The sequence below is a fragment of the Mobula hypostoma genome, chromosome 4, assembly GCF_963921235.1.
Source record: "Mobula hypostoma chromosome 4, sMobHyp1.1, whole genome shotgun sequence".
Classification (NCBI taxonomy): Eukaryota; Metazoa; Chordata; class Chondrichthyes; order Myliobatiformes; family Myliobatidae; genus Mobula; species Mobula hypostoma.
The window spans coordinates 32,409,394-32,433,969 of NC_086100.1; the positions used below are offsets into that span (position 1 = coordinate 32,409,394).

A 24,576-nucleotide genomic window follows, 5' to 3' on the forward strand; every position below is an offset into this window, starting at 1 on the left:
GTATATGGTGACATACAAGCACCTTGATATAAATTTACTTTGAACTTTTGAACTGGGCGATGAGGTTCCAGAACCTGGACTCAGCAGTTATGAGAAAACAAAGATTAATTTCCAGATCAGAGACACGTTCATTTAGAACAGATGTGAGGAGAAGGTGGTGAATATGTGGAATTCATTGCCGCAGTCAACTGTAGAGGCCAAGTCATTTGGTATGTGTAAAGCAAAAAGTGTTAGGTTATTGATTAGGCAAGGTGTCAACAGTTATGAGCAGAAAGCAGGAGAATGGGATAATAATAGAATAATCAATCAGCCATGATGGAATGGTAGAGCAGACTCAATGGGATGAATGGCCCAGTTTTGTTGCTGTATCTTATGATCTTATCAGGCAAGTGTTGCATCTTAGTAGTACCTTAAAAACAGTTGTTCTCGTTAGATGTAGCCTGGGGGAAAATACACATTCAGGACAACAGATGCTTTTTCAGGTCTTTAATTCCTTTATTTGTTTTAGATGTTTTAATGCAGAAAGAAGGTATCAAAATAAAAACAATGAAATGAATTTTTTAAAAACACAGTTCCCGCTGTTACAATCTCAGCTTCATTTTGGACCACACCTTTGTTAGGTATGCAGTATGAAAATAAGTATAACAAAATATACAAAACTAATACAGTAGTGGCAATTCTAAAAAAAAAACAAACAACATTAGAATCCCACCAACCCTGTACCTTATACACAACATCGAAAATGTGAATAAATACATCACACCTTAACTGAGAGAGATACTCATTTTGGCACACATGTGCTTAGCTTCCACATTTCGTCATGAAACAATAAAGAAAGACAAAAATAAAATGTTACAAGAACTTTTACAATATATTGCCTTGTAATTGATTTACTAAAAAGACTAACCTATTAGGCTGATGAAGAAATTCACACAACCACGCTATTTCAGCGCTGATCAATTTTACTCGTGAAAAGTTTTCCTCACCAGTCCTGGGGAAAGCACTTGAACGTCATTCTCTTTTGAACATGGCAACTCTTCTTTCTACTCCACATGCAAAATGGTCAGCACTTTCTCTTAAAGGCACAGGCAGCTATTTTAGCATTGCCCAGGTGCATACACAAACGTACTTTAACAATAAAAAATTATACTCAGCGGTCACCTAGTTACATAGAAATAACCTAATTGCCTCAATGAATGAAAGCACTACAAAATTCAAGGTAAATTTATTATTAAAGTACATATATCTCACCTTATACAACCCTGAGATTTGTTTTCTTGTGGGTATACTCAGTAAATCCAAGAACCATAATAGGATCAATGAAAGACTGCACCCAACAGGATGGATAAACAATCAATGTGCAAAAAGACAACAAATTGTGCAAATTCAACAGAAAAAAAAATAAGCAATAAATATCGAAAACGTGAGATAAGGGGTCCTTGAAAGTGACTCCATAGGTTGTGGCAACACACATCAAAGTTGCTGGTGAACGCAGCAGGCCAAGCAGCATCTATAGGAAGAGGTGCAGTCGACGTTTCAGGCCGAGACCCTTCGTCAGGACTGACGAAGGGTCTCGGCCTGAAACGTCGACTGCGCCTCTTCCTATAGATGCTGCTTGGCCTGCTGCGTTCACCAGCAACTTTGATGTGTGTTGCTTGAATTTCCAGCATCTGCAGAATTCCTGTTGTTTACCATAGGTTGTGGTAACAGTTCAATGATGGGACAAGTGGAGTTGAGTGAAGTTATCCCCACTGGTTCAAGACCCTGATGGATGAAGGGTAATAACTATTCCTGAACCTCATGGTGTAAGCCCTGAAGCTCCAGTACCACATCTAGATGGCAACGGTGAGAAGAGAGCATGACCTGGATGGTGGGGCTTAATAGTGGGGGGGGGGGCTTTACCCGTGATAGACTAAGCCGTATCCACTACCTTTTTTGTTGGATTTTCTATTCATGGGCATTGGGATTCGAATACCTGGTTCTGATGCAACCAGTCAATGTCCTCTCTAGCATACATCTATAGAAGTTCATCAAAGTTTTAGATGTCGTGCCGAATCTTCATAAAACCTGTAAGGAAGTAGAGACGCTGCTGAGCTCTCTTTGAACAAACACAGAACAATCCCCATAGAGGGATCAGAAGTGGAGAGAGTGAGCATCTTCAAGTTCCTGGGTGTCAAGATCTCTGAGAATCTAACTTGGTCCCAGCATATCGATGTAGTTATAAAGAAGGCAAGACAGCGGCTATATTTCATTAGGAGTTTGTAGAGATTTGGCATGTCAACAAATACACTCAGAAACTTCTATAGTTGTACCGTTGAGAGCATTCTGACAGGCTGCATCGCTGTCTGTCTGGAGGGGCTACTGCACATGACCGAAAGAAGCTGCAGAAGGTTGTAAATCTAGTCTGTTCCATCTTGGACATTAGCCTACAAAGTACCCAGGACATCTCTAGGGAGCGATGTCTCAGAAAGGCAGCGTCCATTACTAAGGACCTGCAGCACCCAGGGCATGCCCTTTTCTCACTGTTACCATCAGGTAGGAGGTACGGACACCTGAAGTCACACACTCAGCGATTCAGGAACAGCTTCTTCCCCTCTGCCATCCGATTCCTAAATGGACATTGAAGCTTCGGACACTACCTCACTTTTTAAAAAATATAATATTTCTGTTTTTGCACGTTTTTTAAATCTATTCAATATATGTAATAGATTTTATTTATTACTTTTTTTCTCTCTACTAGATTATGTATTACATTGAACTGCTGCTGCTAAGTTAACAAATCTCACATCACATGCTAATAAACCTGATTCTGATTCTGATAATTGCACTTACATGCTAGTCCCAAGTCAGGTCCTCTGAGTGATAACATTTCAACATCTTTAGCATGAACATACTTCCCCTGATTCTGACTTCTGCCTTTAGATGCTATTATGGGAAAATTAGAAAACACAACAATTTTAAGAAATTCGGAGTCAGCAGTCAGACAGCTCATCGTGACCATGTTAACCATTAAGTATCTATCTTCAAAGATCGTGATTGCTTCACGTGGCTGAAGCCTTATGCCATGAATGTCCTCAAAAATCCCATTTTATTCTCCCCAGATTCCTTTCTGGGGAGAATAATGAGTGCAGAGGAGACTTACAAGGATGTTGCCTGGATTGGAGAGCATGCCTTTTGAGAATAGATTGAGTGAGCTTGACCTTTTCTCCTTGGAGCATCGAAGGATGAGAGGTGGGCTGACAGGTGTATAAAATAATGAGAGGCGTTGATTGTGTGAATAGCTAGAGGCTTTTTCCCAGGCTGAAGTGGCTAACCTGAGGGGGCATAGTTTTAAGGTGCTTGGAAGTAGGTACAGACGGGATGTCAGGGGTAAGTTTTCCACACAGAGAGTGGTGGGTGCGTAGAATGTACTGCCGGCAATGGTAGTGGAGGCAAATACAATAGTGCTTTTTAAGAGACTCTTAGATAGATATATGGAGCTTAGAAAAATAGAGAGCTATGTACATTACGTTGTCGGCTCAATATTGTGGGCCGAATGGCCTGTAACATGCTGTAGATTTCTATGTTCTATGTTCTTTCAACTCACCTGAGATACTCCCACTTACGAGCAATACAAAGTGGCCAATTAACAATTCCATGTGATTGTCACATGGAAAAGAAATCAGAGCAACCATAGGAATTTCGTGCCGTTACAAAGAGAGAATGCAAACTCGATAGAGACAGCACCAGAGGTTCGCATTGAACCTGGGTCACTAGGGCTGTCACTGCTTCATCGATCTTCAAACTAGTTTTTCCAAATATGTTGAAGTGCAGACTGGATTTTACTCCATTGGATATAACTAATTTGACCTTTTTTTTGGGAAGATAATCTTTTGACTACAAAGATGCCGAGGAACCTTGCTTACTGTACCTAACTTGGTTCATATGAAAGCATGAGCACCCCCATCAGAAATTGAGCCCTTCAGTGCATTGCAGATTGGAGCCTCTGTGCTGGAAGTGTACATTTGGGAAATCACGCCTATGTTGTGTTAGCTGTGGTCCATCGACAGGCAATTACGTCTTCATAAGCAACACATCTTTCAATACTATATTTAGTAACCCTATATATGTAAACAAATTCCCAAAAGTAGTTAATTCAGTGCTGCAGTGAAAAGACTTAACTGTTTATTCCGGATTAACCCCAAGACCAGGATTTTCTGGGTTTTTTAAATTCCTGTTTGTTTTATTTTTAATGCGGACATGAACTAAAAAGCTTTGGGAATAATTCAGATCATGCAATCTACTTGATGGAAAATGTAGAAGATTAGATTTAGTGCACTTTAAAGATAGAACCACCTTTTAAGAAGAGTGGTGAGTGCATGGAATGCACTGCCTATGCTGGTGATAGACAGATACATTAGGTATTTTTAAAAGATGTTTTGATAGGCACAGAAATGTGAGGGAAATGGAAGAATATGGATATTGTGTAGGCAGAAGGGAATAGTTTAGTTGGACATTTGATTACTGAATTTATTGGTTTGGTGCAACATTGTAGGCTGAAGGGCCTGTTCTTCTGTACTGTCCTATTTAAACATACTTGGAATCAGTTGGTATACCATTGCTTGTAATTTATTATCTCTAAATCAAAACCATTATTTGGTTGCTGTAAAGAACTGAACTATAGATGTCAAAGTCAGATGTACTGTTGAGTAAAGGGAATCACAGAGGCCTGTGAGAGGAATTGGCCGGAATTGATTGGAAAACAACACTGGCAGGGATGATAGCAGAGCAGCAATGGCTGGAAGTTCTGGAAGCAGTTCGAGAGGCACAGGATATATACATCCCAAAGAGGAAGAAGTATTCTAAAGGCAAGATGACACCACCGTGATTAACAAAAGATATCAAATCCAACATAAAAGCCAAAAAGAGGGCATATATTAGAGCAAAAATTAGTGGGAAGTTAGGGGATTGGGAGGCCAATAATATTCAAGAGGATACCAAAAGTTTCTTCAGATACATAGAGTGTAAAAGAGAGGCAAGTGTGGTTATCAGAATGCTGGGAAATGATGCTGAAGAGGTAGGAATGGGGGACAAGGAAATGGTGGATAAACTGAGTAAGTATTTTGCATCAGTTTTCACTGTGGAAGACACTTGAAATGTGGTGCAAGTTCCAGGTGTCAGGAATCATGAAGTGTGTGAAGTTACCATTAATAGGGAAAAGGTTCTTGGGGAAACTGAAAGGCCTGAAGGTAGATAAGTCACCTGAACCAAATGGTGTATACCCCAAGGGTTCTGAAAGAGGTGGCTGAAGAGACTGTGGAGGTATGAGTAATGATCTTTCAAGAATCACTAGATTCTGGAATAGTTGCAGAAGACTGGAAAATTGCAAATGATACTGCACTCCTCAAGAACAGATGGAGGCAGAAGAAAGGTAACTATAGGCCAGTTAATCTGACCTCAGTGGTTGGAAAGATGTTGGAGTCGATTGTTAAGGATATGATTTCAGGGTATTGGAGGCACATGATAAAATAAGCTGTAGTCAAGCATGGTTTCCTCAAGGGAAAACCTCGCCTGACAAATCTGTTGGAATTCTTTGAAGAAGTAACGAGCAGGATAGACAAAGGAGAATCATTTGATGTTGTGTATTTGGATTTTCAAAAGGCCTTTGACAAGGTGCCATGCATGAGGCCACTAAAGGAGCTATGAGCCAATGGTATTACAAGAAAGATTCTAGCTTGGATAAAGCAGTGGCTGACTGGCAGAAGGCAAAGAGTGGGAATTAAGGGAGACTTTTTTGACTGGCTGTCGGTGACTGTTGGTGTTCCACAGAGGTCTGGGTTGGGACTGATACTTTTTATGTTATATGCTAATAATTTGGATGATGGAATTGATGGCTTCATTGCAAAGTTTGCAAATCATATGAAGATAGGTCAAGGGGCAAGTAGTTTTGAGGAAGGACTTAGACAGATTAGGAGAATGGGCAAAGGAGTGTCAGATGGACTACACTGACTGGAAGTGTATGGTCATGCACTTTGGTAGAAGAAATGAAAGGGTTGACTATATTCTAAATGGTGGGAAAATACAAAAAAAAGGCAGAAAGGGACTCGGGACTGGATGAAGGGTCTTGGCCCAAAACGTCAGCTGTTCATTCCCATTCATAGATGCTGCCTGACCTGCTGAGCTCCTCCATTACATCTTGTGCATCGCATTGAGCGTTATGTTCATGGTCTTCTGCTGCTGTTGCCCATCCACTTCAAGGTTTGACATGTGTGTTCAGAGATGCTCTTCTGTACACCACTGTTATAATGCATGGTTATTTGAATTACTGTTACCTTCTTGCCAGTTCAGACCAGTCTGGCCATTGTCCTCTGACCTCTCTCATTAACAAGGCATTTTTGCCCACAGAACTGCTGCTCTCTGGATATTTAAAAAAAAATTTGCACAGTTTGCTTTAATTCCAGAGACTGTTGTGCATGAACATCCCAGGAGATGAGCAGTTTCTGCAAAATTCAAACCACCTCATCTGGAACCAACAATCATTCAATCAAGTGTTGATCAAAGTCACTTAAGATCACATTTCTTGCCCATTCTGATATTTAGTCTGAACAACAACTGAACCTCTTGACCATGTCTGCATGCTTTTATGCATTGGGTTGCTGCCACGTAATTGGCTGATCAGGTATTTGCATTAACAAGGAGGTGGACCTAATAAAGTGGCCACTGAGTGTATGTGGTTGATTAGGATTGATTCTTGTGCTCCATATTGTTGAGTAGCCTCTTGGCAGGAGTATTATTAAACTATAGGGGTAATACAAATTGTACTAGCTACCCAAAGAAGTCCTTCCAATGACATCTAAAACCAAAGTCTCATTCATCGTGTCAGGAAAAAGATCCCACGGTGCAATGTGAAGTGAATTTTGTGCCTTTTGAATACACAGAAAAAACCCAAATCAAATATTACTCACTGGCCGAGTAAATTGCTAATCCCAGAGTAGATGATACACGCATTGACAGCTCTGACACATTCCCTTTAGGTGCCATGGTACATGTCCTTTGCACTCAATAGAGTTAATTTGTTAAGGCATCTGTCCTTGTAACTTTTACCTGCATAATGACATCAGAATTATGCAGAGATTGTTTAAGTGAAGGTGACACGAAATATTTATGCCTTGCAGATGTAGAAATAACTGCAAAATAAATGTTAGTTCTAACACCCGGCAAATAGCGTTTGGCAGATTGCTACAGTTTACTGCTGCATTGGCTTTGCAGTTGTGATTTATGTTGAGTAAAGTGTAGGGTTTTACTCTCTTTGGCAGCCTGCATGTTTTCAGTGAAGCACATGTACATCGTATATTCAGTCTGAGCTGCCTGGTGTGTTCATGTGTATTGCTGTTTGATTGCTTAAAGTGTGTATGTACAAATAAAATACAGACCGTAAGTATCATCAAAACCCGCATCTTGTACTAAGCATGTGTTATGGTGGATGAAGTGCATTGTTGGAGTTTGTTGGGTTACACTCAGTAGTGTAGTGAAAGATAGGCTTGGAGATGAGCCCATTGTCAGGTTAACTCACTTACTGACCGAAATCAATAATCTTTATCCATTTATATGATTGATTTATATGATTTATATTAATTGATTTTATACAGGACTGTACTGTTGTTTGTTTTTGTCCTCTGTGTAGCTACAAAGCCTCTTGGCCATTTCAAGGCATTTTCAAATTGGTAGTGTTAACTTTCCTGGTTTTGAACAGTCACGTAAATGAGAAATGCACTCAACCTTTCGCAAATGCAGACTGCTGAATTTATAACCCCACGGCAATATCTGTAGCCCTGGGCAATCACCAATGAGCATCACAAGGGGACATTTCTTGACTGGATCCAGCTCTTAGAATATCCTCGTCTGAAGGCCTGAACAGATAATGCATCTGTGGCAGAACAGACTTATAAAGGAAGACTTTACATTAAATAAAAACCTTTTAAATGGCAGGCACCTTCTTTTTGCCACATTTCCACCATATAAACATGATGAATGTTGCAGACTTCAGAGCAATGTTAAGATAGAAAAATATATATTGACAGCCCATGTGAATGTACATTGTTTGTCCTTAGTCATAGTATGCTCGTCCTAAGTAAAATTCTTGTTTATTTTAATAAAGTTTATATTTATTGCTGTTGAATGGGGAGACACAAACCTTGATAGCTTGTTTGGTTATGCTTACTGAAATAGTATTTATACTTTAAGAACATTACAGCTCAGTACAGGCCCTTCAGCCCACAATATTGCGCAGAGCTTAACCTCTAAGATCATTCTAACCCTTTCCTACATTTTCTATCATCCATGTGCCTGTATAAGAGTTTCTTAAAAGCCCCTACCACCACCCCTGGCAGGGCATTCCACACAACCACCAATCTCTGTGTAAAGAACTTACCTCTGACACCTCCCCTTTCCTTCCATTCAATCACCCTAAAATCATGCCCCCTTATATTAACCATTTCCACCCTGCAAAAATGCCTCTGGCTATCCGTTCAATCTATGCCCCTTATCATTTGGTACACCTCTATCAAGTCACCTCTCATCTTTCTTCGTGAAAATCCCTGGCTTGCTCAGCCTGTCTTCATAAAACATGTCCTCTGGTCCAGACTGCATCCTGGTAAATCTCCTCTGCACCCTCTCTAATGCTTCGCATCCTTCCTATAAAGAGGTGACCAGAACTGAACACAATATTCCAGGGGTGGTCTAACAAGGGTATTATACAGCTGCAACATTACTTTGTGGCTCTGGAGCACAATCCTCCAACTTAAAGGCCAACACACTCTACATCTTCTTAACAACCTTATCAACTTGTGTGGTAGCTTTGAAAGCTCTATGGATGTGGACCCCAAGATTCCCTTGTTCCTGCACACTTGTAAGAATCCTGCCATTAACCCTGTATTCTGCATTCAAATTTGACCTTCCGAAATGAATTACTTCACACGTTTCTGAGCAGAAATCTTCCACTTCTCAGCTCAGTTCTGCTTCCTGTCAATGTCCCGTTTGGGGTTTGGATATCTGATCCTCCACAATATTCCGCGTGGGAATTTAAACTGGAGGTGGCAGTGGTTTTTTTTTTACGAAGTCGGGTTGTGAGCTCGATATCAACCCAGCACGGATGGAGAGTGCGCTCGGGAGCGACCTGTCACTGGATCGAACTCGGGAACCTCCGTTCTCGAGCCCAGCGCTGATCTCACTGAGCCACCGGCCAACCCGTTGAAACCTACAATGACCCTCCACACTATCCACAACTCCACTAACTGTTGTATCATCTGCAAGCTTACTACCTTCTGCCAGGGGTAGTGGTAGGGGCTTTTAAGAAACTCTTAGATAGGCACATGGATGATAGAAAATGTAGGAAAGGGTAAGAATGATCTTAAGAGGTTAAGCTCAGCACAATATTGTGGGCCGAAGGGCCTGTACTGTGCTGTAATGTTCTTAAAGTATAAATATTATTTCAGTAAGCATAACCAAACAAGCTATCAAGCTCCCTTCCACTTCCTCAACCATGTCATTTATAAAAATCTTGAAGTGTAGCGTTCCCTGTGGGACATCGCTGGTCGTGGATCTCCAGGCCGAATACTCTCCATCTACTACCACCCTCTACCTTCTAAGGGCAATCCAATTTATGTCTATTCAAAAGTTCTAGCACATCCTCTTTCTTAACATCAATATGTTTTCCATCCATCCGAGATATTCATCAGGAGAGCAGCATATGCAGGGCCTTTAACAATGTCAACAACCCTTCCCATCCGCCCAACAGTGTCTTTGATACTTGACCATCAGGCGGGAGATGCCACAACATTAGGACAAGGGCTGTTAGGATGTGAAACAGCTTCTTCCCCCAGGTCATGAGACTCCTGAACTCCCTGCCACCACCCAGGACTCATCACAAAAGAAGCTCCAGTAGCGTATGCTGTTCGTTTTTTGACTTGTCTCATAAATGCACCTTACTATTTGTTAATTTATTTGTAGTAATATTACCTTGTGTGATGTGTGTGAGTTACATGCAGTATTGTGCACCGAAATCCAGAAGAATGTTGTTCATTTGGCCATATACTTGAACATGGTTGAATGAAAATAAACTTGAACCATATGTTTGGCCATCTTGGACCCTAATTATTTTTTCCTATCATTTGATTGCTTTGGATCTACAAACGTAGATATCCATGCTACATAATTGAGGATATGATATCAAACCATTTCAAAATTAGGGCGCCACGGTGGCAGAGCAGTTAGTGTGATGCTATTACAGCTTGATGCATTCTGGAGTTCAGAGTTCAGTTCCAGTGCTGTTCTGTAAGGAGTCTTTGTACGTCCTCTCCATGGAATGCGTGTGTTTTCTCCTGGTCTTCCAGTTTCCTCGCAAATCTAAAGATGTACTGGGTAGGTTAATTGGTCATAAATTGTCCTGTGATTAGATTAGGATAAATTGGATTTTTGCTGGGGGTTTCTGGGGCAGCATGGCGCAGAAGGGCCTACCCCACACTCTATCGCTAAATAATAATGATAACATGAATTATTCAAAATAACTTCAGGTTCTCAAATTGATATCGTAAATGGCAATATTTACACTTATTTTCCATGTATTGTACCCCACACCACCATGAAAATTGCAAAGCCTCGCTTCTTAGCAGAGAGGGCATGGATTTAGGTCTACCATTTTCTGGGGGGGAGAAATGCTTTGTATCCTACATCAACTATTGGTTCTGTAATGAACCATCAGCTATTTCCTCTGGCTTGTCAGCTTGTTTCTTCCTCAAGCACTTATCAATTGAAATGCACAAACAGAGGCGAGCTGGACTCAAATGCTGTGCCTCAGAGCTCCCACACTACCACTGAGTCCAAGCCTGGACCAAGGATGTGCTGAGCTAAGGGATGTATTTCCTTTGGGTGGGTTCACTGACCTGGAGCAAGAGGGCAAGTTATTTCTTTAGTCTTCCTTACTTTTCTTTCTATTAATACTTTAAATTTATGTCATGGTTCCCATAAAATTAATTTTATTTTTCAATTTGCTAAGATTATATTGGTTAGAAGTGCATTTGGAGTATTTTTGCCACACAACAAGAAGGATGTGGTAGCAACAGAGAGTGCAGATGAGATTCACCAGGACTTTGCCTAGAATGGAGGTCTATAATTATAAGGAGATTAAATAAGTTAGATTGATTTTCACTGGAACATGGGGATAACTTTGTAGAAGAGTTTTAAAGCTTTGAGGTGTATAGATTGGATACTTCGTATTTTTCACAGGATAGGGGAGCCAAGAACTAGAAGGCATATGTGTGAGGCGAGAAGGGAGAAATTTAAAGAAGGTCTGAGGGGTAAATTTTTCCCACTCTGGAATGAGCCAGGAGGTATAGAGGCAGATAAAATTAGAACATTTGAAAGGCATTTGCACTGATACTTGGATAAGATTCACATAGATTAGGCTTTGTGGTTGGCACGGAAGCATTGTGTCAAAAGGGCCCATTTCTGTGATGCATAATTCCATGAACTGTTTTCAGATGTCTGTTAAAAGCAATCAAATCCCTTTGAGAGCAGTGAGCTGTTTAAAGACTATCACTAAATTTGCGGGGAGGGTTTTGGGATCCCTTGCTTGAGACCGTGTTGCTGCTGGTGGCCTGCTCTTTGTCAGCGGATCTTCGGATACAGAGAGCAGCTTGCTTGACCGACCCTTTGTGTCAATGTAGATTAGCTCTGTGTAAAATAACACTAAAAGATGATGAGGCGTCCATCGGTCAGGGTCGACTACGGATATTGTGTCCCAGCTATCTAGGTACACAAGCCTGGGCAGTACGATATGGAGAGTAAGCCGTTGCCCATGCAGCAGGCTCCCCCCCCCCCCTCCATGGATCTGATAAACCCAAAGGAACAGCAGAAACCAATATCGTTTGGCACCAGCAGCATCGCAAGAGGTGCCAGTCTGTGTTGAACTCAACATAGGACTGCCTTGGGGATTTCAGCTCCGGATTTTTCCCTCAGGGTTTACTCCCAAAGCCTTCCCCATGAGTGGGTACAGCTGCAAGGCAGCAGAGGTTTGAGATCAGAGTTTTCCTTCTCCTAGATGAGCTGCTGTCCGCAGATGACAAACCCCATTTGCCCGAGGTCACTGGTTTTAAGGCGTCAGTAACCTGCCTTTGCCCCTGCTCCTGTCAATAGAAATGGTTCCGCCAGGCTTAGTGTTAGTAGCAAAGTCACATGTGAAGGCGCGGAGCTGTACTTAGTTGTCAGAGGCTATTTGAGCCGCATGCTATTGGGAGCATTTAATAGGTAGAGGGAGTTTGTCCCCATTGCCACCCCCGGCTATAACAACCTTAAGGAACCAAAACTAGATTTTGTGGAAACACCATGATTAAGTAGGGCATGCTCTGTAGGTAACCTTCCTTGTGGTTCAAATGCCTTAAAAATCACTCCTTCCTTTGTAAAGAGATGCAAAGTACTCATTTAATAATTTAACCACATCTTGTTGTACATCAGTTGTTTTTAGAGTCCTTAAAAGGCTTAACATTTTTCCTAGTTATTGGCACGTATTTCGTGTTTATGTAATGTTGTGTGTTGAGGAATAAGTTTAATGCTGCCTCCTAATCTTCAAACCACCTCGTGTCTCATGCTGACCTAGCAGTAGTGGAAGAAGGAATATGAAAAATAATAATAGACAAATTGTCCCCTCAAGCTTGCTCTATCATTCAAAAAGATCATGATTGATCATTTAGCTCTGCAGCAACTTCAGGCAAAGTGCTTGGGAAGCTGCTGATGAATGTGGAATAAGTGTTTGTGTTTCAAAACACAAGCCAGTTAAGGGATGATTATTGTTTCATCATATCATCAACCTTTATTCCCCATTCAAATAAAACAAATATTACCTATGTAAAACAGGATCTAGTGCTTTCCCTGCATATATGACCAATAATCTCTTGGGCTTCCAGCTGGGTACAGGTATCGATTATAACCGATGTTCTGACGACAAATCTGCCATCTTCATCAGGGATGATGCCTGGGCATGTCTAATCTGGTTGTATTTATGCCCCTGTAGTCTGTCCCTCCTGACCGGTAAGTCCTCATCCAATCAGGAATTCGATTGTAAACAAGGTGAGAGAGTGGAAACCTGATTGGTTGAGGACTACAGGGGTACAAATACCACCAAACTAGAAGTGGCCAGGCATCGTTCCTGATGATCACCTCACTATGGGAAGGATGTGGAAGCATTGGAAAGGGTACAGAGGAGATTTACCAGGATGCTGCCTGGTTTAAAGAGTATGCATTATGATCAGAGATTAAGGGAGCTTTACTCTTTTTATTCCTACTTGTTCAGTGTTGAGTTAACTGATTCAACAGATTGCTATTGATCCAGCATGCTCCATGCAACCTGGGACACTTTCACGCTTCCTGTAGCCCAGAGTCCATCAGTAGCTTTGCTACTGTGACCATCTTTCAACACAGAGCAATTTGTGAGTGGTTACTAGGCTTTGAGCAGAGGATCATGTACCATGGAGATCATTCTGACTGTCTGGTATGGAGGCATCAAATGCAAAGGATCAGAAAAAGCTGCAGAGGGTTGTAAACTCATCCAGCTTCATCATGGGCACTAGCCTCCCCAGCATCGAGGACTTCTTCAATAGGCGATGCCTCAAGAAGGTGGCATCCATCATTGAGGACCCTCGCCACCCAGGACAGAGGAGAGGAGAGGAGAGGTACAGGAGCCTGAAGACACTCACTCAATGTTTTAGGAATATTTTCTCCCTCCACCCCCACCACCAACTTTCTAAACAAAATGTAAACTCAAGAACACTACCTCACTTTTGCTCTCATTTTGCATTACTTATTTATGTTTTCATATATCTCTTGTTGTAACTTACAGTTTTCTAATGTGTTGCCATGTACTTCTGTCACAAAACAACAAACTTCACAACATGTCAGCGAGGGGGTTTGGGGGTTGATGTTCTTGTTATGTTTTGTGCAGGGGAAGGGGAGTGTGGGGGTTTATGATCACAATGCCATTCCTTTTTGTGTGGGGAGATGTGTTTGATGTTTCTCTAAATGACTTCCATGTACTTTCTTTATTTTATGGCTGTCTGGAGAAGACAAATCTCAGAGCTGCGTGCGGAAACATACCCTGATAATAAATGAGCCTTTGAACCTTTGGTAGTTAACCTGTCTCTCATTCTGATTCCATGGCCAAGTAAGTCCCTGGACCAACCTGATGCTCTTGTGATTGTTTGCTGTTCTCAATAGAACATGAATAGAGCATTGGATAAAGGACAGCAAAACAACAATGTTGGAATAAATAAGTTGTTTTCAATTAGCGGACCATTACCAATGGATGGCCATGAGATCAGCTGACCCTAACTTTTCGCTGTTGAATTTTGAAGAGCACACATTTATCAATATGATATAACATGTGTGAATTGACTTTGGAAAGGCATTCAATAACTACTACGCAGGATTCTCCCTGAGAGAACGGAACATCAAAAGTATTAAGAGAAACTGGTGGTATAGATATAAAATTGACTTTTTGACAATTTTGTCAAAGTGCATGATGTTGGATGTTTATCAGATGGATGGCAGTTTGCTGCAGTGTTTCCTCTAGGTATGTTTGTAACTCTGCAATTATTATGTGACCTTGATGTGGATACTGTGAGTAATATAAAATGCAAATTCAAATTTTGCAAGATAGTGTAATGGTAAGGTTGTTTCAGGATGAAGCAGAGAAGAAGGTGAAATGGGCAGAAAAATGGCAGCTAGAGTTTAATGTGCAGAATTGAATTGACGTTATTACTTGCATCCTTCATATACATGAGGAATAAAAATCTTTACATTACGTCTCCGTTTAAATGTGCGATGTGATGTGCAATTTATAGTAATTTGTAATAAATAGTATGTACAACAGGACAGTCAATATAACAGAAATACAGTTGTGTCAGCATGAATTAATCAGTCTAGTGGCCTGGTGGAAGAAGCTGTCCTGGAGCCTGTTGGTCCTGGCTTTTATGCTGCGGTACCGTTTCCCAGATGGTAGCAGCTGAAACAGTTTGTGGTTGGGGAGACTCGGGTCCTCAATGATCCTTTGGGCCTTTTTTACACACCTGTCCTTGTAAATGTTCTGAATAGTGGGAAGTTCACATCTACAGATGTGAGATTTTGATTTTAGGATTAATGTTGTGGAAGATGGAATGCTATAAATAGCATGAATTTGAGAAACATAAGTGGTGTGTCATGCTTGTTCTTAAAAATGGTAGGTAAAAGTTTAAATTTTTTTTGAGTTCGCAAATAAAAAATGTAAACATCTCAGACAGCAACTTCAGAAGTGACTAGTTAGATGTCATCTGAAGGGTTGTGACAATTTAAGACACTGTAATTAAGGAAAGATGCCAAGAAAAGTGACAGGGAAGAGAAATGGGTATAAAAATGTTTACCAAGCTGTTATTAAGAACTCTTATTTTGCATCACTGGGTGTGTATAATATGGCATCTGGGGTTTGAAATAGGATGACGTGACACATTGCGGTGGAGATTTGATTTTAGTTTGGAGGATTGATGCAACTTGTCAAAGTAACACTTTTTTTTAAATTAGCCATTATTTCTTGTACAAAAGATCAGTGTAGAATATCAAACTCATTATTACAACCAGCAAGTGACTCATCATTGCCAGAAATGATCTGCTGAAGGAACTTAGCTGGTTGAGCAGCATTTGCGGGGAGGAAAGGAATTATTTCCATTGCAGGTTGAAACCCTTCAATTCATGATGTAGTGTTTCACCCCAAAACATTGAAAACTGTTTTCCCCCACAGATCCAGCAGATTGCTGTTGTAGGTTTCAGCATCTGCAGTCACTTGTTTCTCATCATTCCAAATGGCGTACATTGTTTGGTTATACAAGCATTGCTGGTTATGTGTAGAACCAGAGGACTTAATTTGTTAGGTCACTAACACTGCTGTAAGTGATTGCAGCACCCACCAGAGTTAATGAGTGTGGTAACTTAGATGCTGCTTCAATGGAAGCCCATTATATCATGCTCCACCTTGTCAAATTGGATTTCAGTTGCAGCTTCCAGAAACATAATAACAGACGAAAATTTATGAATTGTAATTAAGTTGTAGTGATTTCACATTTGCCAAAAATATCTTCACTGCCCCTTTATTGGGGATCAAACATTGTGACGCTGCTATGTCATTTTCAGCATGGCATTCTGTATTGATGTATCGCAAATTCTTCCAGCCTATTGTCTTTGCAGGTACTGGGTCCTAGGTAGTTGTTAAACTAACGTACCATGCATGCAACACTCTTCCAGGTATTAGAGAGTGTTGCTACAGAATGGATGTTGCAGTGACAGGAAAGGGGAAAGATAATGCTCCTTGGGATGAGAGGGGTCAGAATGGGCGGCTGACGAACAGTACCTTGACGACTCATCAGATATAGGTCAAGGGTACTCCTGGCAGAAGTGTGTTCGGGAGATAGGTACGGGAGTAATATTATTGAATGCAGTCCATGAATAATTGCCCATGCTTTTTCTATGAGTTTAATATTAAATAAATGAAGCTTTTTGTCCTGTTTCAGTATAGACTTAAGGTGAATTCCCTAAAGCAGCAGTAAGCAGCAACCTGTGAGATGTTGCAAAGAACCAGGAAGCTAAGTGGAGCACTAATATGATTTTGACCAACTCGGACAAAGTGCGATGGCTGCATTTGGTTCACAGATCATAGTGAAAGCAAAAATGCAATTTGATTTTGGCCTTTTAAGTAGCATGGTTTTAGCTTGAAACTACCTCCAACACAATAACATGAACAAAAATTTCTCTAACCCATTAATCACTCCCCCAGCTTCTTCCATTGTCCACTCTGGTTTTCCTCTCATCTCTTCTCTTCTCTTCCCCTGCCTATCACCTTCCACTGATGCCCCTTCTCCTTCCTTTTCTCCTATGGCCCACTCTACTCTCCTATCAGACTCCTTCATCAGCCTTTACCTTTTCCACCTATGACCTTCCAGCTTCTCACTTCATCCCCGCTCTCCCCCCCCCTCACCCACCGAGCTTCACCAATCACCTTGTAGCTTGTACTCCTTCTTATCCCTTCACCGTCTCATTCTGGCTTCTTCCCTCTTCTTTTCCAGACCTAATGAAGGGACTTGGCCCAAAAAGTTGACTGTATTTTTTCCAGAGGTGCTGCGTGACCAGCTCCTCCAGCAGTTAGTATGTGTTACTTTGGATTTACAGCATCTGCAGAATCTCTTGTGTTTATGCTAGTGAAACCTGTACTTTTCACACTGTGAGTTGCTCTTGTAGCAAATTTTATGTATTGCATTACTGTTAACCTCATTTGGAGGAACTGTGCACTGGAAGAAAGATATCACGTGGAAAGGGAATCTCCTGCTGGGCACTAAGATGTCCAGAAGCAGATGCAATATTTTTGCACTGGATTTTTCAACTCCATTTTTTTTGGAAAAGAGCAAATGAATTTCAAGGCATCTTTGCTTGTTGTGGTTTTAAAAATTCTGATGTCAACTGTGCCATTGGAGGCAGCATCTAATTGGAAATGGACATAATTCAACACTTCCTCTAGAGGTCTGGACACATGTTCTAGGCAGATGTTCCAAGACTAGTAGCAAGGGAGTGCTGTATTGACAACGCTGCTATATTCTTCTGAAGCATTAAGCGAAAGTCAGTAATTAGACATGTATCATTCCTCTGCAGTGGACACAAATAAAAGACATTGCTCTTTTGAAAGAAAGAAATGGGTTTTCCTGGTGTCATGGCCATTATTATTCCTCAGCCTTCATCCTAAAAATAGATTTCTTCAATTGTTCTTACTGTTTCAGGAACCTTGCTAATCAATTGATTGCAATTTCAACACCGCTGACCTACAGGACTTACTACAGAAGCTGCTGCATTTCTACACCACTGACTACCGTGTAGCACCATTAAAAGTAATATTAAGTAATACACACAAGATGTCAGAGGAACTCAGCAGGTAAGGCAGTAGCCATAGAAAGGAATCAACAGTCGCTGTTTCAGGCTGAGTGCCTTCATCAGGGTGTCTCGGCCTGAAACGTTGACTGTTTACTCCTCTCCATCGATGTTGCTTCACCAGCTGAGTTCCTCCAGCATTTTGTGTGTGTTACTCCAGATTTCCAGCATCTGCAGAATCTCTTGTGTTTATAAAGAAATACTAAGGTATAGATTTAGGGAAAATAGGAGGGGTTGACTTTTTCAAACTTCAAAGTACATTTATTTTCAAAGTATCTTAATGTTATACAACCTTGAGATTTGTCTCCTTACAGGCAGCCACTAAACAAAGAAACTCAAAAAGAATCCATAAAAAAGACCAATATGCCATGAGAAGGAAAAAAAACAATTGCACAAATAATAGAAGTAAGCAAATAGCATTCAGAACAAAGAGTCCACTGACTTAATGCTTGGTTGGAAAATTAGATTTTAAGGATGTTTTAAAGGAGGAAAGAGGTAAGGAAGCAGATAGGTAGAGGTAGAAAATTTAGGGGAGGAATTTAAAGTTGTAGTCCTGTTTGAAAGATGTAGTAGAAATCCCACATTTTAGCTATTTCTGGAGAGCTAGTTAGACTGTTGTTAAATTTTCTAAAGCTGCTTTTGATTAATATGGGGAGAGATTTGCTGCCCTCTGATGTTGTTTAGTCCTAACAACAACCTTGACCAGAAAGATGAGAAAAGGTTCTGTGCAACAATAATTGTTGCCTTTTTGGAAAGCATGAGCGTTCCAATAAAAAGAACCGTTGTTTCCCGATTATCCCTGGTTTGAGACCACCACTTGTTCTGAGTTCCCCTGATGAAATTATATGGGCAGATGATACCTGCTACAAAAGTGGCAAGCATTTCTATCTGCTTCTTTTTTGGTTCAGAAATTGGTGATACCATTCCCCTTCTTTTTAATGCATGTAAAAAGAATTGATATTTTAATTGAGAGCATAAATTTTGCTGCACTTAATTTCATCTCAGCCTTATTATCTCATCCTTCTGAGTAATCAATTAGATTTGTGGATTCATTTTTACGCCCAAGAAAAGCTAATGAACTAATCCAGTTAAGGTAAATGCATTTTTTTTTGTCTAAAACAAATAATCAATAGTAAAAAAGGCAGTGGTTTTCAAGCTTTTGAGGTAGAGTAGAAAGGCATGTGAGAACTTTATCGTAGTTCAGAATCAGGTTTCTTAATACTGACATGTCGGGAGGTTTGTTGTTTTGTGGCAGCAGTACAGTGCAATAGATTTTAAAAAACGTAACTTACAGTAAGAAATATTAAAAAATAATGCAAACACAGCGAAGTAGTGAGTTAGTCTTCATGGACTGTTCAGAAGTATGATGGCAGATAGGAAGAAGCTGTTCCTAAAACATTGACTGCTCATCTTCAGGCTCCTGTACCTCCTCCCTGATGGTAGTAATGAGAAGTGGGCATGTCCTGGGTGGTGAGGTGATGGTTAACGAAGTAATACTTAACAAAGTAGGAATCAGATTTATTATCACTGTCTTAGATGACTTGAAGTTTGATGCTTTGTGGTACCAGTGCACTGCATAGACAAAAATTTACTACAAATTACACAAATAAACAGTCCAGATATTAATTCAGAGATCTGATGCCAGACGGGAAGAAGCTGTTTCTGAATCGTTGAATACAGATCTTTAGATTCCGATACCAACTCCCTGCTGGTAGTGATGAAAAGGGGGCATGTCCCAGATCATGAGGCTCCTTGGTGATGGATGCCACCTTCTTGAGGCACTACCTTTTGAAGATGTCCTCAGTGGCGGACAGGATTGTGCTCAGGATGGAGCTGTCTGAGTCCACAACCTTCTGCAGCCTCTTGTGATCCTGTGCACTGGAGGCTCCATGCCAGGCTGTGATGCCACTAGTCACAATGCTCTCTGCTGTACATCTGTAGAAATTTGTAAGAGCCTTTGGAGACGTACCAAATCTGCTCGAACTCTGAACGAATACAGCCTCTGCTGTGCCTTCTTCATGATTGCACCAGTGTGTTGAGTTCAGGATAGATATTTCCAAGATATTGGCACCAAGGAACTTGAAGCTGCCCACTCATTCCGCCACTGACCACTCAATGAAGATTGTTGTATGTTCTTCTGACTTTCCCCTCCCTTATTTGATTTTATGAACTGAATTGTCTTGTTCTTTACTTTGAATGCTTTTGGCTGTCTGTGGCAGGACAAATCTCAGGGACAAATACTTACTACAGAATTTGCTAAGAAATGTTCTTTGAATCTTTCTGCTTCCCTTTGTCAATGTGGCAAAAACGTGCTGCGTCTGATATTCCATCCAAATGTGATGTCCTGCGGTGTTGTGCAGCTACAAGGGCCAGTAAACCTGAGAAGAATAGACCCACACAGCAATTGCTTGATTTCTGGAACTTGCTGTCAGAGGAGGTGGCGAAATCAGATACAGTCAATACGTTTAAGCATATATTTAGAAAGGCTCTTGAACAGGCCAGGCACTGAAGGGTGCAAAGCTGATGTGAGCAAATAGAACTGGTGTTGGATAACCAAAAAGGTCAGTGTGGGCGTGATGGGCAGAAGGGCCTGTTTCTGTACTGTAATACAATGGCACTGTTAAATATCCAGAACCAATGTACAGTCATGGTAAGAATGATTCACTGGTTTGTGTTTCCTCTGATTCCTTAAAACTGTGTGAAAATCCCCTGTGATTTTGATGTTCTGTCTAATAACATGTACCTAGAGCAGTCTTTGGTTTTCCCAGTAGCCATCGTTGGTCACTGCAAGCATTTGACATCATCCACTTACAGCCCCACCTTTACAGATGGATTAAAGCAGAAATGGTTGTGCTTCTGGTATTTTGTTCCCAAAATGGTCAACAGTGAATCATTAATTCAAAATATGTCTTTGTCCAGCAAGCTTTTTACTTTAATTTTGAGATTATATTTCTCTTTTCTCTCTGTTTGCTAAATATGAAATAAAACAAAAAAGGCTGGAAACTCAGCAAGTCAATCAGCATCTGTGGAAAAGAAACGATCATTATTTCTGTTTTTGTTTCAGGTTTGCACATTGGCATTTTCTTCTTTATTTTCATGGTTGAATGTGATTTAGACAGACAAAAGCAGGGGGATCCCAACCTGCCATTTGCAAAAATCCAAAAGCCCTTCCACAGATACTTTATCAAATTGACTTTAAAATATTTTGAAGAGTAAATCACATCAAGCTTTTTTAATTATCCCAACTTCCTTCTGTTCTCACTTCATTCTGGTTCAAAAACTCCAAGTATAGATGGAAAACAGCCTACTGAATTAATTTCTTTGTCACTTTATAATGCTGTCTGCATGGAGCAATCGCTGTGGTCATTAATCATATGTCCATCTTTCTCCTGCAGATTTCTACTGGCAGATTTCCCTTTGCTGGAGTGCGAATCTTGTCTGGTGTATTAATTAGAATGATGTTTGGAAACTCCTGTTGTCTTTTGTCATTGTAGGGAGCCCAGAAAAGTGGTTTTGCATCGAGGATCAACAGGACTAGGCTTTAACATTGTTGGCGGTGAAGATGGAGAAGGAATCTTTATTTCCTTCATATTAGCAGGAGGCCCAGCTGACCTGAGTGGTGAACTAAGAAAAGGCGACAGGATCATTTCGGTACAGTGCCTTGTATTTTGATTTATCTTTTTGTAATTTCCCTCTTTCATTTTGAATGTAATTGTAGTTTCTCTTGGAAGTACCAGTTTCCACAAACTTCTATGTATAATCTTTCTTGATTTATTAATCTTTCTCAAATCAATCAAAATATTGTATTTGCATTCACATGTTTTTTATAGGCAAACCTTAGTCTCATGAGACCATGGATTTGCGCCTTGGAAGGTTTCCAGGGCGCAGGCCTAGGCAAGGTTGTATGGAAGACCAGCAGTTGCCCAAGCTGCAAGTCTCCCCTCTCCACGACACCAATGTTGTCCAAGGGAAGGGCATTAGGACCCATACAGCTTGGCACCAGTGTCGTCGCAGAGCAATGTGTGATTAAGTGCCTCGCTCAAGGACACAACACACTGCCTCAGCCAAGGCTCGAACTAGCGACCTTCAAATCACTAGACAAACACCTTAACTACTTGGCCACGTGCCAACATGTTTATTAGAATTCAATTAATTATAACTCTTATAGAGAATTTGGTTTGGCTTGAGTAGAAAACTAATACAGTGCAATGGGATGTGTCTGAGGATCTGAAACATTCATAAAAAAATTAACATTAAGTCACTGCCTTCAATCTCTTTTTAACCTTAAGCTTCACAAAGCAATGCAGTGAAGTGGTCCCTGGGATTAATGGTAATTTATTGGCAGTAAATAGGGTGTCAAGAAGTAAGACATATGCCAACTTAACAAAAGAAAATTAAAAATTGCCATGAGCAGTAAGTAATGCTTGATTATTACAGGACTTGGCACTTGTCTGAATCAAATAAAATTGAATAAACACCATGCACTTAATAATTCTTCTGTTTAGGATAACGTTAGGATTAGTAAGTTTCTGTTGATTTTCAATGAATAAATAATAAAATAACAAAAGTACAAAGGGAACAGTGTGTTTTCACTCTTGATCACATACCTTCTCCTTTTCTACTTTTTTCAACCAACTTGATGATCCTGAACATAATATTTATGATTTCATTCTTTCCTCTATGGAGCTCAGGTATTTAGGGTCTTTTGCTGAAATCCATATTTTCAAACAATAGAACCCTGCAGCTCACTTTCAGTGTCAAGTGACCTTTCGGAAGTTTGCAAATAGAGTCACTAAAATATTCTTATTCCACAATTTTTTCCCATCCAACATTTCTTTTCTCCCTTTTGCTCTCAACTTCTGGACAGCTGTGAACTCAAGTAAATTTAGGATTTAAAGCTTTATAGTCATGCGTAAAAGAATTTTTTCGTCACTTCAACATTGGAATTTTATAACTGCAATATTTTCTAGATTTTTTATTAAAAACAAGATGCTTCCTGAGACTTGAAAGAACTTAGGGAATGTAGAGAAACTTTCAAGTGTTCAATTCTAACTATGGATTGCCTTTGATATTTGAAATAGGTGAATAGTATTGACCTGCGGAGCGCCACTCACGAGCAGGCAGCGGCAGCACTGAAAAATGCTGGCCAAGCGGTCACTATTGTAGCACAATATAGGCCAGAAGGTGAGTAGGTTGAATCAGTTACTCAGCAATCAGAAACAAATGTCCTGTTTTTCACTTTTATTTCTGTAGATGCTGGTATCCTACAGTTAATCACAAGGTTATTAAAATAATTGAATTTTGAATAACCTTGTTTTATTAAATATTTGGCTGTCTCCCATTTCATACCTAATTCATGAATATTTCATTTCATTTCTAGTACATAAGTGTAAAGGGGAATGAAAAATTGTTACTCTGGATCTGATGCAGTGTAAATGAAGCACAATAAGATAAAGAACAATAAAACAACACACAATAAATATAAATAAGATAGCTTATGTACATAAAGTGACACTAGGTACAGTAATGTCTGTACATAAGGAGATTGACAGGAAATGATAAAGTACTGGTGGTTGGGGTTGTGGAGTGTTTGAGTAGTGGCTGGAGGTGTTGATCAGCCTTACTGCTTCAGGAAATAAACTGTTTTAGAATCTGGTGGTCCTGGAGTGGATGCTCGACAGTCTCCTCCCTGATGGGAGTGGGCCAAACTCTCCATGCGCAGGGGTTGTGTGTTTCTGTATTTAAGCTTCACTTAAGCAACCTAGAGATCTTCCTGAGCTGACGAGAAAGGAATCTGGTGTCGATGGGTTGGTGTGGAATATCTGAAGTACAGGTGCAAGTATTGTAAAATTATCATCTCACAAGGAAAGCAACCATCATGAAGTTCATGAGCTTTATTGTAGCCGCCTTTCCATTAAGTTTCACTGTTACATTAATGCTGCTCTTGGCTGAGGCAGTGTGTGTGTCCTTGAGCAAGGCACTTCCAAGGCGCAAATCCGTGGTGTCATGAGACTAACGGATGTGTGTGTATATATGTAATGGCTGGACACCATGTAATCAGATATAGTGTATAATCCCAAACTCTGCTTCTTAACTGTTGTGATTTATTTTAACTCAGTTCACACTTGAAATGGCAGATTTGAGGGAAATGGTACATGAAACACGATGCTTCTAAAATCATGTGAATTAAAACAAAGTGCAAATATTCATATATCATATGATGTCCATCATATTCTAATGTGTCACTGCTGGGTAATTCTTGGTATCTTGCCAATTTAATGAATAGGTAATCTATGTTAACTCCTGCAGTGAAGCACACTTGCTGTTACTCAACAGATGATACAAATAACTTGAGAAATCACTTCATCCTTTTTTTTCTATTTTAAAAGCCTGCCTCCCCCTCTGTTTTCACATAATTCAGTTGCAAAACCTGCAGGAATCACATTAATATCTATGTCATATTCCCAATGAGAAGTTAAAATGTGCTTGTACTTGAGCCAAGAATAAGCCCGTGAGTCATAGCTTTTTAAACATTCCATCTGATCCAATGAGTTCAATGGACCGAGGCAAAGACATAATCAGAATGATGGTTTAAAAATACCTTAC

At 40.3% G+C, this 24,576-nt stretch overlaps 1 protein-coding gene across 16 annotated transcripts in view; it reads left to right on the top strand.

Moving 5' to 3' along the window:
• dlg1b (discs large MAGUK scaffold protein 1b) overlaps positions 1–24,576 on the top strand; it is a 489,566-nt gene that overhangs the window by 381,833 nt on the left and 83,157 nt on the right. For all 16 annotated transcript variants that reach the window (XM_063045530.1, XM_063045518.1, XM_063045519.1 and 13 more), the window contains 2 exons: positions 21,465–21,621; positions 23,052–23,154. In XM_063045530.1, coding sequence (XP_062901600.1) covers positions 21,465–21,621; positions 23,052–23,154 — 260 coding nt within the window. The remainder of the gene's footprint in view (positions 1–21,464; positions 21,622–23,051; positions 23,155–24,576) is intronic.